The sequence below is a fragment of the Phycodurus eques genome, chromosome 18, assembly GCF_024500275.1.
Source record: "Phycodurus eques isolate BA_2022a chromosome 18, UOR_Pequ_1.1, whole genome shotgun sequence".
NCBI lineage: Eukaryota > Metazoa > Chordata > Actinopteri > Syngnathiformes > Syngnathidae > Phycodurus > Phycodurus eques.
Genome location: NC_084542.1, coordinates 7,880,684 through 7,896,618, shown reverse-complemented (window position 1 = coordinate 7,896,618; position 15,935 = coordinate 7,880,684). Strand labels below are relative to the sequence as shown.

At 41.8% G+C, this 15,935-nt stretch overlaps 1 protein-coding gene across 6 annotated transcripts in view; it reads right to left on the bottom strand.

The window, feature by feature from the left end:
* The window catches only part of col12a1b (collagen, type XII, alpha 1b), a 116,098-nt gene that overhangs the window by 12,318 nt on the left and 87,845 nt on the right, over window positions 1-15,935 (bottom strand). For all 6 annotated transcript variants that reach the window (XM_061705168.1, XM_061705165.1, XM_061705164.1 and 3 more), the window contains 13 exons: window positions 15,628-15,744; window positions 13,521-13,673; window positions 13,355-13,429; window positions 11,254-11,393; window positions 9,992-10,115; window positions 9,774-9,917; window positions 8,144-8,308; window positions 8,029-8,067; window positions 7,036-7,174; window positions 5,835-5,977; window positions 5,642-5,751; window positions 1,697-1,855; window positions 474-551 (listed from right to left, as the gene is read on the bottom strand). In XM_061705168.1, the coding sequence (XP_061561152.1) occupies window positions 474-551; window positions 1,697-1,855; window positions 5,642-5,751; window positions 5,835-5,977; window positions 7,036-7,174; window positions 8,029-8,067; window positions 8,144-8,308; window positions 9,774-9,917; window positions 9,992-10,115; window positions 11,254-11,393; window positions 13,355-13,429; window positions 13,521-13,673; window positions 15,628-15,744 (1,586 nt within the window). The remainder of the gene's footprint in view (window positions 1-473; window positions 552-1,696; window positions 1,856-5,641; window positions 5,752-5,834; window positions 5,978-7,035; window positions 7,175-8,028; window positions 8,068-8,143; window positions 8,309-9,773; window positions 9,918-9,991; window positions 10,116-11,253; window positions 11,394-13,354; window positions 13,430-13,520; window positions 13,674-15,627; window positions 15,745-15,935) is intronic.

The window sequence follows — 15,935 nt, the reverse complement described above, 5'->3', positions numbered from 1 at the left end:
TGAATAGAATAAGCGGTGTAGAGCAAGCTAGAATGCTAGAGTATGCTGCAAAAATCCAAGGACGGAGTAGCGAGCCTTGTGGAACACCACTAGTACTTATCTAAAGGGAGTCCTCGGCTTAAGATGGGGGCCCATTCTCATGGTGGCTATGTAATTAACTCATTCCTGGCAGTCGTTGAGTCAATTAGCATTAGGATTACGACTGGGTCCTCCTAAAATTTGGACCCAAAAAGTTTGAGAGTCCCTGACACAAGTTGTAACATGCACCACAAACGTCCTTGTTTGTATATATGTGTCACTTTGCCAAAAATGTTCACAAAGCAAACAGATGAGATTGTGTGTTTGGGGTGACATGATTGACAGCAGCTGGAATCATTTGTTGCTCGTGTGTGTGTGTGTCTGTCTGTGTCTGTATAATAGTAGTTGTAGTTGTAGCATGAGGTAAGTGTGCTTGTGTTTCCATGATTACTGACCAGGGCAGGCAGGTCACAGCAGCGGTCCCGGCTGGTCCAGGCCAGGCTGCAGACAATATCGAACATCTGGAGCTGGAACTGCACAGAAAAAAAAGACGCATGTCTGACAGAAGGAACAAAACGAGCGTGACGACGGGTCGCTGCAACAATTTGACAAGCTCGCAGTCTCACGCAGCAAACTTTATTTATACACAACGCTCCTGGAAAACATGTCTGAGCCACGCAAGTCTGTTTTATTTCAAATGATTTGCATGCAGCAAGACGTCGAGCCAGAGCGAGGAAATGTTCTCGCTCGCAGTGGAAAGGTCGAACCTGCCAGGGCTATAAACACTCACTTGTTTGATTCCAACACTCACACGCTGCATGAATAAATTATTAACAATAATAATAAAGTTTATTTACATTCAAACACATGCATGCTCTAAGAAAAAGATTACAGTGGTACCTTGACGTATGAGTTGAATTTGTCACTCAATTTACTCTTATGTCAAATCAACCTTCTCTGCTGAAATGAATTAAAATGCCATGAATCCGTTCCAGCCCATCCAAAAAACAAAACACCCATTTTTTTCTCATGGGTTTTTAATCATGAAAAATAACACTGTATTGTATAAAAACATAATAATAAATGTAATGTAAGCAATGTTGTTGTTTTTTGGGACTAGGACTATAACTAGCAATAATATGTCGATTATTCTTTTCGTTGAATCGGATTAAAACAAATAATTTTTCGTCCCTTTATTAAAAAACTAGGACATTATTACAAATTAACAGTGCAGAAACAACATAAACTGATTATGATTCAGTTGTCCACAACATCCATCAGAAAATCAGCAAAAATATTGATGATTGGTTTCCAAAGTAAAACCAGATGTTTGCAAATGTTTCATTTTGATGAAACACAAAGATACACATCTTTGTGTTTCATATCTATATATATTTATATATATATTATACATGTGAAATATATATACATATATTTCAATATATATATATAGATACATATATTTCACATCTTTGCAAAATGAGTTAATAAAAGAAATATTAACATCTGACATTTTTGGAAACTATCAAGTGGATCCAAAAGCATCCCTGCTGTTCCTGAGAAACCACATACCAGGGGGGTTAATACATTTTATCACAAGAGTTCAGCGTGAGTGAGAGCTGAACATCCCGAAACGAAACCTGGAGCGTAGGGCTGAAAAATATTTGAAATGACTTACAGTTGCCGAGTCTCGTCTGGATCCGACGGACTTGGCCATTTTCCCCAGAACTTGGTATCCGTCTTTGGAAGTGTTTCCAGCCGCTTTGATGCTCTTCTCGGCCACGTGTTGGCAGTCCATGTTGAGTTGGACGCCAGTGGATGAGACCAGGATGTGCAGCTTGACGAGAAGGGACACATCAACATTTTAGTTACGCATTCCTCCGCGAGCATCTGACTTGATGGTGGAGCGTTGTGGTGTTTTGGGGACTCGAGCTGGAATGTTACAGGTGGCCCAGCGGTCCTCAGCTAAACGTACGTTCTGAGAAAAATCAAAAGCAGCCAGTTTTTTTTTTTTTTGGGAGTTGGAAGGATTGAAAGATTTTTTTTCCACATTTTGTCATGTTCCAAACCTCATTTCAAAATCGGAATCCATTAATCTCTTCCTTCTAAATTCTACACATAAACACCCTACAAAAACAAAGTTGGAAAAAAAAAAAATATATATATATATATATTAGCAATATTATTATTACATATACTTAAGTAGATGGACTAAATGAAATTAAATAAGTAGTATGAAGTATCGACACAGCCTTTATGATGCCACAAGCTTGGCACATCAACAGTATCTTTGGCTCTCCTCTTCATAGCACCTCTCAAGTTCCATTAGGTTGGATGGGGAAGCAGTTTCCAATTCAACTATAGAAACATCAAGGATTCCCCTCCCCCTTTATTGAACCAGGTAAACGCTTATTGAGGTATAAAATCTCTTTTTCAAAAGCAACCTGGCCAAGAGGCAGCAGGAATTTTACAGTACATAACACACCATTTATATACCAGATCAGCACCAGAGCTTCATTTTGAGCTTCATGGCTACCAATACTTATGTACATGTGATGACATAATGCGGAAAAAAGTGAAATAATTTCCGGATGCACTGTAACTGTTGTTAGCTGTAGCGTCAAAGCTAACCTGGCCTGGCAGAATAGCAAAGTAGCAGATTAAGTATCGTGTTGAAAAATGTCTTTGGTGAGTGCGATGAGTGGAAAGTGATGAACGCTTTGCTTTGTGCTCTCAGCGCACTTCCTCCATCACCTCGTTCGCTCCCACAAAAAAGTTGAGGAGGTTCCAGGCGGCGGCGAGGACTGAAATCAGCTCCTCATCACTCACTCTCTCGCTCACACACACACACACACACACACACACACACACACACACAGACACACAAGTGACTACTACTACTACTTCTATTTTTATAGCTTGTGGGAGGCTCACTAGTCCACAGTGGGCGCTCTGGCCCTCAACGGCCTAAACGTTTCCACTTGGCCGCGGCCGCGCGCTTTACCACTCAGCCTCTCAATTCTGACCTCCGTTTGGAGGGTGTCAAACAAAACTTGGGCCCTCAGGGGGGAAATGTGGCTCATTTCAGCACATCTGACACAAACTTTCTGCTCCACAATGTCAACCAGCCCCACCACAAAGAAGAAGACTAGTGTGTGAATAACGATTGATTGAAGCAGAATTTGAGGTCCACAATGTCCAAGAAGAAGAAGAGGAAGAGAAGAGAGTACATAACAGTTCTACGAAACATCCTCCATTGCCTGATAATATTTTCCGTCATTAAAAATATGAAGAATTTTGATTATGATTCCACTGCATCTATGTTTTAGGTTTTTGCCATGGTATCGTTTCAGTTTCACCATGGAGGTACTTTATTGAAGCCAGAATTTTGGTATCGTGACAACGCCACATACAGTATGTACGTTTTCAAAATCTGTGATACCGCAACAAGTGAACATGATATGGTGAGGGACTGTATATACTGTAAAACAGAGGTGTAGCTCAAGGGCCACATAAAGCCTAATTTGATGTCAAAGGGGTCAAACCACTAAAATCATACCATACTTAATATAATAATAACTTTTTTATTTTATCTTTATACAAAACAACCACAGATGTCTTGTGAACATTTTGGTTCAGTTTGTCATCTACATGTAACTGATCACAGTGGCTGCATTTTAAGCCACAAAACTTTAAGTCACAGGTATTTGGAAGTGAAAAAATATAGCATTGAACTCGACCTAGGAATTATTAACATTTTCTACATGACCATAATAATTCCCCAAATTATTTGTAGTCTGCACGACCATCACATCTTGTGTATTTTTTCACTTTCAAATTCATTATCCGGGCCAAATTGTACTCCCCGGTGGGACCGGTTTTGGCCCGCAAGGCATAGGTTTGATAATTATTGAAAAAAAAAAAAAAGTAATGCGTTGAAAAAGAAAAAGTAATGGAAGAAGAACAGACTTTTAGCTCTAAATGTTTATCATGTGGAAGAAGAGGAGGAAGAATATCACATCAATAAGGATAGATGGAAGCAAATATTTGGACTTGAGGAAGAAGTGGTTGCCCGCGATTGCAGGATGAGGAGGCCGTGTCAGTCCTCACGGAATTCGAAAGCAGTCATTTCCACGTCGACTCTGACATTTTCATTCCAGCACAGCGTGGACAAGAAAAGCTTCCTATAAAAGCGAGATGTATTGCGACATGGGGGGGGGGGGGCGGCGCAGAGCGGGCCACCGGGTCTTGATCTAAATCACTCTCGGTCTCTGCTCTTATTCCAAATTGCTACTAAAGTGCACGCTCCCAATCCATGCTGGGAGGCGTGACCGCAAGAATTCCCCAGTCCGCTACCAGAAGCCAGAGCGAGGGCCTCAGAGCCCCCTCGTCCCTCCCACCCACCTCCCCCCTTCCCCTGATGTCATTGTTTGAGTGCGCTGACCAAACACTTTCCAGGCCGGGACGCCAGCGAGGCGGGCTGAGCCCACAGCGTGCGGTTCTGGAATGTGTTCACTATTGTTGACAATCAAGGAATTTTGGAGTCCAAGGCTGTGTTGGGAATTATTCACTCATTCCTTACTCCCTAAATCACTATTTAGGGAATAAAGAATGAGTGAATGATTCTGAACACAGCGATGGCGTTCAGAATAATTCATCATCCCCTACTCCCGAATAAAATTTTTATGTAGTGGACTATATGGTAGAGTTAAATCATGAGTCAAAGGAAAAATTGTTTTGGAACAGTACTCGGTGATACATGATAATAACCATGATATTGTTTTAAACTGAGTGCACAGTGGACCCCACTATTCGAGGTGTATAGGGACAGAGCCCGACCGCAAATAGTTCAAATCCGCAAATAACTGATGCTCCTTATAACTGCCATGAAAATGAAAAAGAAAAATAATGTTTAAAAACACAGGTATAAACTGGGGATCAAGTAAAGAAAAACTTTTGCTAATAATGGGGGATAGGTTGGGTTCCCCCCAAAAATTCGCAAATAAGTGAATTTACAAATGCCAAATCACTAATATGGTATCAGCGGAAACTAGGGCCACAGCCCAACCATGAATAGTAAAAATCCACTAATAATTGATGCTTCTTATAATTGGCATGGGTAAAAAAAGAAAGGACAAAAATGCAAATGCAAAAGTAGGGGATGAGGTAAAAACATCAACAACACAAAGTCAGTGAGTGTTCTACTTGACATGTTTCTTTTCACAAGAAGCTGTTTTTGGTCAGAAACCAGTGTTTTTGTTGAAACCAACCCATGTTCTACTGCAAAAGAACAACTACAAAAAAAATGGAAAAACTTTTTTTTTGATGAAAGGAGAGAATTTACTCTTTCTTTTGGTGGTTTGGTGCTTATTTTGTGACAGAATACAATATTCTGTGGGTCTTAAGAACATCAGGCAAAATATTGCAAAACAGCTAGAAATTTAGGGAACTCTGCTTTGAAAACAGCTGGCTGTCAATGAGCAGAGCATTCATTAAAGTTATGGCTGGTGAATATTTACACTCTGTATGACACAACTAGCGGCTCTGCTTGTGGGTGGGATCACATTCATCCCACACACCTGAACCGTGAGCTCTGAAGCACGGAGAGAGACGCCGCGCTCACCTTGTGGAAGCTTCCGTGGAAGAGCTGCTTGACTTGAGGCTCGTCAAAGGTCACCTGCTGGATCTCGCCGCGCTCGCCCTTGTTGTAGAAAGAAACGGTCTGTCTGGAAGCTGAGATGCATTTGCAGAACAACCGCGTCAACACCTTGACAATGACATTGTCAACATAACGTCAAAAAAGCAGAAATGTTTACGGTCAATGGTGACTCCGGTCTCCGGCTTGTGGTCGGCGCTGGACACCTGCCACACGTCGAAGGCGTCGGTGGGCGTGTCGGGCAGGAGGCGGAGCATGAGGATGATGGTGTAGACGGCTGGAAGTCCCTCGGGGTGCACCTCACTGTCCACAGCACAAGGCACGTCATTACACCTCGATACACGAAAGCTGGGCCATATGGCCAGAAATTCTGTCAAAAACTCACATTTCATTGATGATCTTAATTTATTTTGATTGCTTATAGAAAAAAAAAAAACACATTTCAAGTTTGGCTTTTTAATTATCTTTCCCTCTCTGCCATTTGCTTGCGTTCGCCTGATACGAAAAAGCTTTGAAACTTGTCTATTTTTCCTGAGCATGAAAGGGCACGCTTGCAATTAAAGAAAAATAACTTTTTGTCTTTTTTGTTAAAACTGCTACTATAAACATTTGTGACAGAAGTAAATTAGTAAAATGATCCAACCAATAAGAAACGGAACCATTCAAATCTTGCTAGCAGTCTTAAATACGGAACATTCCACCTTTAACTTGCATAGAAATATTTCTTTTTCTTTACAAATAATGTGAGAAAAAGTGTTTCATTTTGTAAAAAAAAAAAAAAAAAAATGTCCCTTTTGTAAAAACATGTACAGACACAATTATCGAAGCTGCAAAAATAATAATAATAATAATAAAACAAACAGTAACTGAAAAAGGCAAATAAATCTACAAAATCATTCAGTAGCCCAGCCATACTACACATAACTATTGACTTAACATTTGGATGTCATAAACCTCCTCCAAGGCACAGCAACTAATCACAACAATTGTTTATACAATATGAGCAGCAAAGATTGGACGTATGAAGACTCTCACAAAGGTGTGGAGATATATATATATATATATATATTTATATATAGTACGTCTACATGTAGTTTGATTTGCACTTCTTGATCTAATAATGCACCTTGGGTAATGATATTTCATTATTTAAGGTAGACAGATTTCAATGAGATTTACGACTTCCTTTTTGGACCAACAGTACACGGATTTTCGGTATGGGATAATATTCAGATGACAATTTTTACTGCATGTTCAGAAAAAAAACATTCAACCGATGGCTCGATAGCTGTTACAATGCCGATGAGCATGTGTGGGAGTGCGACGGGGTGACGTGTAGCCTCTCGAGTGGGGCGACTCACATGCTGGGCATGGTGAGGAAGGCGTTGGTGTGCAGTCTGTAGGCCGGGAAGCTGTTAAAGGAGCCCGGCTCCATGGAGACGCCTCTCACCTGAGCGTACGTCTTCTCTGTCAGGTTGAAGGATTCTAGCATCCTGAAGCCTGGCACAGCACAACCGCACCAACAAGAACAACAAGTCATGTTAGTTGGAACACATGCAGGTATTGGATTATGAGAAAAGTTGGGTAGTGTTCTATATTGCGGTTCATCGTTCGCACACCCGCTACATGGGATTGTTTTTTTTTAGGGGTCTTTACAGTATGCAGGCAAGTCGGAATTTTGAGTTGCGCGCCTTCAGTGTAGTACCAAGTTGTGCCACAACATGAGCTCTACTGGAAGACATGCAGTGTAGCCTAATTTTGAGCAAGAAGAAGAGGCAAACAAGGTGGTGCCCAACTAAACTCCAGTAATAGTTGTTGTTCCCAAAGAGCAGGGAGAAAATATACCTGAGAATATTATTGTATGCTCTGTTTGTACAGTATGTGTTGCTGCTACGTGTGTGTCAAGTAGCAGTCGTTTGAAGGTTTAAAATTACCGCAACATCGAAGCTAATTCTTGGTGTTTAAACATCAATGTTTAATTGTCTTTTGTTTTATGTGTAAGTAAACTTTAACTGGGAGTGACAAATAAGCAGGCACACTATGCCTCTTACTTGCGGAACTGTGCAAGCACGAGAGTCTTCTTTTCGTTTCCTCCAAGTGATGGTATATGGTAGTCTTGCAATTCTTGCAGCGAGAGACTGAGAACCAGTGCTAAGGAATATTTTGAAAAATGTCTTGAAATAAGTTTGTGTCTTTCAATATGTTAAAATGTGTTTAAAGCGTATGGAAAGGGTAAATCTATTTGAAAAAGTGTCTTTTTATATTTTCTCTTATTCGCAGATTTATCGCGGGTGGGTCTGGAACTTATCCACCGCAAGTGTTCGCTGTATTCTTATGACATGACATCTACTCACCGGGAGACGTGAAGCCGTTGACAAAGATGAGGGGGCAGGCTGCAGGACAACAAAGCAACATAAATGGACGTACGTTTTTCCACTCGCAGTCACGGCCGCGCTTGCGGGCACTCACTGGACGTGGCCGTTTCGCAGATGAAGGTGATGAGGTTCTCCTTGATGGTGTCGAAGGCGTCGAAGTCGTCCACCACAAAGACGTGCCTCTCGCTGGGCTTGCTGCTGATCTCCTGCAGCTCCACAAAGTCCACGTCGGCCACCCCCACGGCGAACACCGTGTAGCCTTGGACAGCACATTAAGACATTTTTAGCCAAGGAACACCAAGGAGCAACTCAGGTGCGCAATAACATTTGACAGATGAAAACTCAAATCAAGGGAAATTGTAACATTCCGTTAGCTAGCTATGCTTACACCCCGAAAATGCAAATTCTATTTGAATAGTCTGCTATGTGTGGCGGCTTTAGAGTGCCTTGTTGTCAGCTGAGAGTGCATGCGCGTCAGGCAGAGAAAGTTGGGAATAGCGAGGAGGGGAGAATTTTTGTGTGTGTGTCCGACACGACAGCGAGCATGCGGACAGGGGCGTAGCGCTGGCGTGGCCGCTTTAGAACGTCTCGTTGTCAGCTGTGAGTGTGTGCTCATCACAGCAAGAAAGGCGGAATAACAAGGACTTCACGCTGGTACGGGCGCTTTAGAGTGCCTCGTTGTTGCGGCAGATATAAAGTATCTTCAGAGCTCAAACATGGAGCTTCGTGTAGCCATATGAAAGATGCCAGACAAACTAGGTTCCATTTTACCACGTCTTAGAAGTAGAATTTGATTGACAGTTGAGCAGGGAGTGGTTTCAGCTCTTCCAGGGGACACGCCAACAGCGTTTGAGAGTGGAGAAAATGGCTTTTTTTTTTTTACAATTTTGAAGTTTCATTTATATACCTGACCATTCTTTTTTTTAATTTTTTTTTTAAAAATCATACAACTTTGGCAGGGTTGTTAACAACGCTCTTCTCTCTGCTGGGTCAAATATACAGGACAAATTTAAGTTTACACAGGGACTTTCAAAATCCCCAAAAGTTATTCTACCTTGTTATTGACATTTTATGACTTGTTATGAGTATCTGTAGCTTCAAATGATCTTCTTTTCCTTTGGGCTTGTCCCATTAGTGGTCGCCACAGCGCGTCATCCTTTTCCATGTCAGCCTATCTCCTGGATCCTCCTCTCGAACACTAACTGCCCTCATGTCTTCCCTCACGACATCCATCAACCTTCTCTTTGGTCTTCCTCCAGCTCTCTTGCCTGGCAAGCTTCAAATGATAAATACCGTCATTCTCCAGGTGTGGGGAGTATAAATACACTATTTTTAAGACATTGGTGGAGGGTTTGAGGCTTACTGTTTACTTGTTTTAAGACAAAACGACAAGTCTAAATTTATTGTTCGCCACTACAAAAACTGTGCTTCAAAATAAGAATAAATAGTAACGAAATGTGGACTATATTATCTAATTTTAGCAAAATGATCTACCAATAGAAAAGGAAAATCGATGCACTGGTGACTGTGGCTCTCCTTGCCTAAATGCGAGGGCGTTACAGTACTTCACTGAGCACCTCCACATCTGTAGCTTGCGAGTAACTAAAATGGTGTCTCTCAAAATTATTATTACTTATGAATCGTAATCTTGAAAAACTCAAACTGGGGCACTCGTAAGTCATGGCACCATTGCTGAATAATGTGCTTTTAGTGTGTGCCGTTACCTGCGTGTTGCAGCCTGGCGGCGTTCTTTCTCACTTCATCCTGCGAGCGTCCGTCCGTGATGACCACCACCACCTTGGGGACGTTCCTCCTCATGCCGTTCTCCACCGTGAAAGCTCTCTCGTATGTGTGCTTCAGAGCCACGCCTAACCGGAGTTTTGCATCGCCAGGATCAGTGAAAATACACACAGTCGAAACTCTGCGTGTGAGCGCATCTGACCTGTTTTGGTGTTTCCCCCTCTGTAGCGGATGTGATGAGGGGCTGCCATAGCGACACCTTTGTCTTGGTACGAGTTCAACTTGAACTCTGTCTTCGCGTCGTCACTGTACTGCACGAACGACACCTGTGCGCAAAGACGTGATAATGATCATCACCCTATTTCTTCTTATACCCGTACAAATGATAATGTCGCAATATAAGGCTGAGGTTTGACAATGGTGTTTTTAGGGATTATTATCGATTTTTGTTTTTACACGTACGTGTGTGTGTGGGTATATATAGTGTCCTTTTATTTGTATATACAATTGTTTGTATAAATATTAGTGCTATGTATATGGAGTAATGTGTAATGGAGTAATATTCACAAAGCTAATGAGTGGAAGAGAAGCATTTCTTGCTGTAGATGTTCAGCATGCGAGCAGATGTAATTTTGGAATTTACATATGTATAAGGGGTGAGAGCTTAAATGCTTTGCTTCTTCTCACTGCTTTTCAGATGTGCAATTTTATTTTTATGTTACTTCCTAATTTTTGGGTTGTTTTTCCATTTGTTGCAAGTATTGTTTCATTTGCTTTTTCCATTAAGATGTTTTTTTTAAACTGGCACCTCGAAATAAACAGATTTAATTCACTTCAAAAATATATTTTGGGCTGCAATTAATTATTTTAATAATAGATACATCTGACAATTTTATCAATTAATCAATGAATCGGATAAAAAAATACTTTTTAATTTCCATCCCTTTCTTCAAAAACAGGACTATTTCAAATTGACAGTGCAGAAAATGCTCAAATATAAGATGATTATGATTCAGTTACTGTTTTGGTTTGTAAGATGTCAGAAAAACAGCAATGGCATTTATCATTGTTTTGTGAAGTGAAAGTTGAGTTTTGTAAATGTCTTATTTGGATTTCAACACAAAAATCAAAACAGTCTGCTTTTTATGAAGGACTACAGAAATCAGAGAATATTTACTGTTCAGAGACTGAAATTCTGAGGATGGGCTCAATTTTAGATTAATCTCCAAACGATGAATTGATTATCAAAATCATTGTCGGTTAATTTGATAATCAATGACTTGTGGATGAACTGATTTATTGCAGAAAATGCATTCGGCTAAGTGACGCTGACACACAAAGGGACAAAGCAGATGCACGATGAGAAGATGTGCTGGACAAACAAGCTTCTTGCCCCTGCTCCTCTTCTTGTGCGTTTCTGCTTATTTGACTGCGAGGAAGCTTCAGAATGACAAGAACACAAACCTGCATCCCAGTAGGCCCGATGACATCGAAGGTTCCGATCATGCTGGAGACGAAATGCACGACTTTGGTGAAGCTCTCCTCGCCGATACTCCAGGACCCGTCGATCAGGAACAAAACGTCCGCTTTGGCACCTTTGCAAACTGAAGCACACGCGCAACACATCAGCGAGGAGATTTGTGCTACTACCAGAAATGGCGGCAGAGTACACGACATCATCAAACAGCCAAGTGAGTCTTTCGCAGAGATGGGAGGAAGTCGCAAAGCAAGTCAAGTCTCAACATTCAATTTTCAAGCAAGTTACTCTGGCAAAAGTGAAGCAAGTTCAGTGGAGTCCCTAGTAAACGTCAAGTAAGTCATAAGTTAGTTCCTGTTTAGCCAGCTATCGGTGAGCTAAACTGCGAAGATAACATAGCTTGAGTGTCGTTGCGACGGATGAAATTAGATGTCAAAGTTGTTGTGTCTCTTTCACTTGCAAAAAGTGTATGTCGCTGTTCTCCTTTTTCTACACGTGCGCACACCATACTGTTAGATCAAATATTTTTACAATTGCTTTAAGCATGAGCGATATTGTATCACGCTCGAGCGACTGTCATCATATCTCGTACAACCGAAGGTTGCAAATGTGTCGAGCAAAGTACCCACGCACCTCCTGACACAATTTGTGGAGAATTAAGTCCGGAGTCCGGACGATCACTGGATCATCTTGTGAGACTTTCGTCGAATGATCTCCAGTGCACTGTATCACTTGTTGTATGACTGCTATTTGCTTAGTAAAAATTGAACTTAATTCTTAGCCTGCTTATTGACTCGCTCCATGAGCTTATCAATAAAAGAACCAGAGAAATCACAATACCAAATGTAACTCTTCTTTTACAAACAAAACAAATGGCACACTATATTGAGAATGAGAATTTTCAAATGTAAACCAGCAAAACTTGTCACGTCGTGCAGTTCAAGTCAAAATCAAGTCGAGTCTTATACATTTTAGCCAAGCAAGTCCCAAAATTGCTGACTTAAGTCTGACTGGAGTAAAGTCTGGTCTTTTGTCCAGTCATGAAGCTTTCAGGAAGTTGTTGCCGCAAACTTTCCCGGGTCGCGAAGTGACAGGACAAGAACGTTCAAGTTGAATGCGAAGCTGCAGTACTGTATGACTTGGACTGGTTTTTACAAGCCCAGCGTTTTTAATGGTCCTGTTCTCCTCGTGAACCAGCACCACATGTGGCAGCCATTAACGCGCTGGCACGGGTTCGCTTCAGAAAGAGTCTGGCTGGCGCTCAAAGTCTCACCGCCGCCAAAAAACACTTCTTGACCGCTTTCCAGGCCGGGCTGTGCCTGAATGAAAGGACTGCATCCATTCAGTCTTTCAAAAGCTTCACTTCCTGTCCACTTTGGGACACTCGGCGAGTCACGTCACTTGAAGGAATGAAAACATCACGAGAGCCCAGAGAGTTAAGCTGAAGTTCAAATTTGGATTCATAGTAGATTTGACAGAAAAACAGTTTTGGACTGGGTTGCATGCCAAATATTTGAAAATATTTTAAATACAGCATTAACCAAGCGTGTCTCTCTGTACCTCGTGAAAAAACGCATTCTTACGCCATCGGACATCTCGAAATTTCGTATGTCGATACCATCGTAAATTGAGGACCTTTTATAATTTTTATATTAATAAAAAAAAAAAAATAAAATAATTTACTACCTGTCCGCGAGCAACCCAAAATGGCCCGCAACTCACTTTTGGGTCCCGACAGTACCAGTTGAGAATCATTAATATAGAGGATAACCTATACTCACTGCTCAGAGCAAGGGCAAAATATTTTCTTTTTACGTTAGCTGATGTACCAATGGAGTGCGTTCAATAGAAGAAAAAAACATTGTTTACCCCCAAAATTCCGAAATAATACATTTTAGAGCTATACTTACAATACCATGATTCCGAGAAACCACAATAGTTTGGTTCACCGTTATCATACCGTCAAAATCTGATACTGGTTTATGCCTATTCATCATTATATAGGCTACTACATAGTTGATCAGGAGGGAGAGCCAAAACAGCCAGGGAGTGCTGAAAAGGAGATGACGTTGGGTGGCGGAGGCCTACCTGCCCACGAGGGGGGGATGGTGGGGGGCGGCATGGGAGTGGGCGGGAGCGTCGGCGCGGGAGTGGGCTTGACCACTGGGACAAAGCAAATATGGAGTTAGCAACACGTTTTTTAATCAACAGGATGTGGCGGTGAACACGACAGTTGCTCTAATGGATGGCTCACGGGTTCTCTCCTTGGCGCTGACGCCGGGTCCCTCCAGGTTGGGCGTCTGGACGTAGACGGTCGCACTGTAGAGGGCGTCGGGGGAAAGTCCTTCGAAGCAGTACTGCGGCAGGCCGGCGGGGATGGTGATCTCGTGTTGACCTCTGCTAGACGCTGTGAGGGAAGGAAACAAAGTCAGTGCATCGCCGCCTCTGTCGCATCCACGAGCATGGCGCACTTTCTAGAAAACTGGATGGTTTTTTCTAACCCTCCATCACACGTAAAAAGAGCGACGCAACAATTTTTATTTGATGCCGACTCTGGAATTTACTTTCACCTTTGGCTGTTATAGTCTGCTCGCATTGGGCTCAAGTGTGGCACTGAACCAGCAGATACATAAATTGGCGCAGAGGTGAAAAAAGGTAAATTATTTTCTCATTTAAGTAAACAAGAGCAGCTCAGTTCACAGTGGTATTTGGCATACAGGAAGACCACAGTTTTATTCCCTCTTGTTGCACATGTGTGAAGCTGTTAGTAGATGAGCCGGAGAACAATATCGAACTCTCCACTGAACAATATGAGGCCGCCAGGGTGTTGAAATTATAATCTCACTATTACCGCATGCAAGACGTCACTTGTGTTGGCTCCAAGATGAAGTTTGTACATAAACAAACAGAAGGAATGGTTCAAATTTCCTGTCCCGTTGAGTCTTCTCTCTCACTTCACCTTCCTTCATTTTTGCACTGGCTCTCGTCCCTCTCCATATTTTAAACTCCAAACTCCGGGATGCATTCCTTGCCGAAGGGATACTGGCCGTGTTCGGGGGAACCTCACTGCGGTAGTAAACAAATGGCCAAAGTCCAATAGCGGCAATATTCTCCACAAAAAAAAAAACAAATCATGGCTAAAATGTTGTAATAGTGCAAATGGTTTAGTATGACGCAAAAAAATAATACATGGTGGATGGCAGACACAAAGGAAAACGTCAACGGAGCTGTTGTAAATGGAATGCCGATTCACAGGCGCACACAACACCAAGCACCGGTATTCTCCGCCGAAGAATGTCACAGCTAAAATACGATACATCGTGCAAAAGTGTACTTAACTCATTCACTGCTGGAGACATTTATATTCCTCAACGGGAATCCAGCCGTTTACTTCCATCAACGTAGAGTATATATTATGGGAATATATATGGGAATCAAAGAACGCGTCGTTATGGACGAGGATGTCATGTATATCAAACATGGTGGTCAACGGCATCACTTCGCTCGATACGGACAATGTCAAACAACATTGGGAGAAAGAGGTGAACATTGAAATGACAGCGGACATGTGGATGGGAAAAATGTTCATCTTCCACCAATTCTTTAAACTTCGCTATTTCATTACAGTGTTCCCCTGCTATATCCCGGTTCATCATTTCTGCACCTGCTACATCCCGGATTTTGAAGTGACTGTTTTTTGGTTTTTTTTAGAGTATCCAGGCAAATCTGAATTTAGAGTTGCGCGCCATCAGTGCAGTACCATGTTGTGCCACAACCTAATTCTGTTTTGTTTTATGTCAGCACACTTTTATTTGGAGAACAGGCAATAAGGAATATGTGTGTCTTAATAATTTTGTGTTTAAATTAGTTGACATTTTTTTAAAGCATGTAGGATGGGTAAAACTATTTAATAATAATAATAATAATGCATTACACATTAGATAAAATGCTTTTCTAGGCACTGAAAGACGCTTTACAATTTCATGCATTATTGCACTGCTCATTCTGCGCCTAAGGTATTTAGTTAAACATGTTTAACTACATAGGTATACACATACATAGGTTTATATCGTGCATTATGAGTTGAAAAAAAAAAAAAAACGCTGGTGGGGAACTTGCATTTCACGGTTAACACCTGCTGCATGTCATAACCACACCGAGGGCCCGGCCCCAGAACAGCGGACCCCAGCTTCCCGATGATCTCATCATCTGGAAACGTGCCTACAAACATCTGCTGCCCGTCTTCCCCTACACATTCCCTCCCACCGTAGACCCAAGGGGACTGCCAGTTCCCGATTTTAACACCGACAGGCTCTGAGGTGCATTTGAATGCAACACAAGTCATGCAAAGCTTGACTCACGGTCCAGCGGGTTGAGTCTGATGCGGTACGACGTGGCCGCTCGGTGAGGAGTCCACTTGACGCAGAACTTGTCATGAGCGATGTTGTACGTTTCGATGTTGGTCACGTTCAGGAACACTGGAAAATGCACAACAGTTTGTGACGGGGAGGGACGTTCAAAGGAGCTCACGTTGGATTTTTAAAATGGACAGATGGGACAGATCATTCGAAAATGTGATACAAAATAAAAAAGAAAAGAAAATATGTAAAATTGTATTTTACAATTATCTAATTAAAATGTACATGTAAAATAAAAATTATTTAATAAC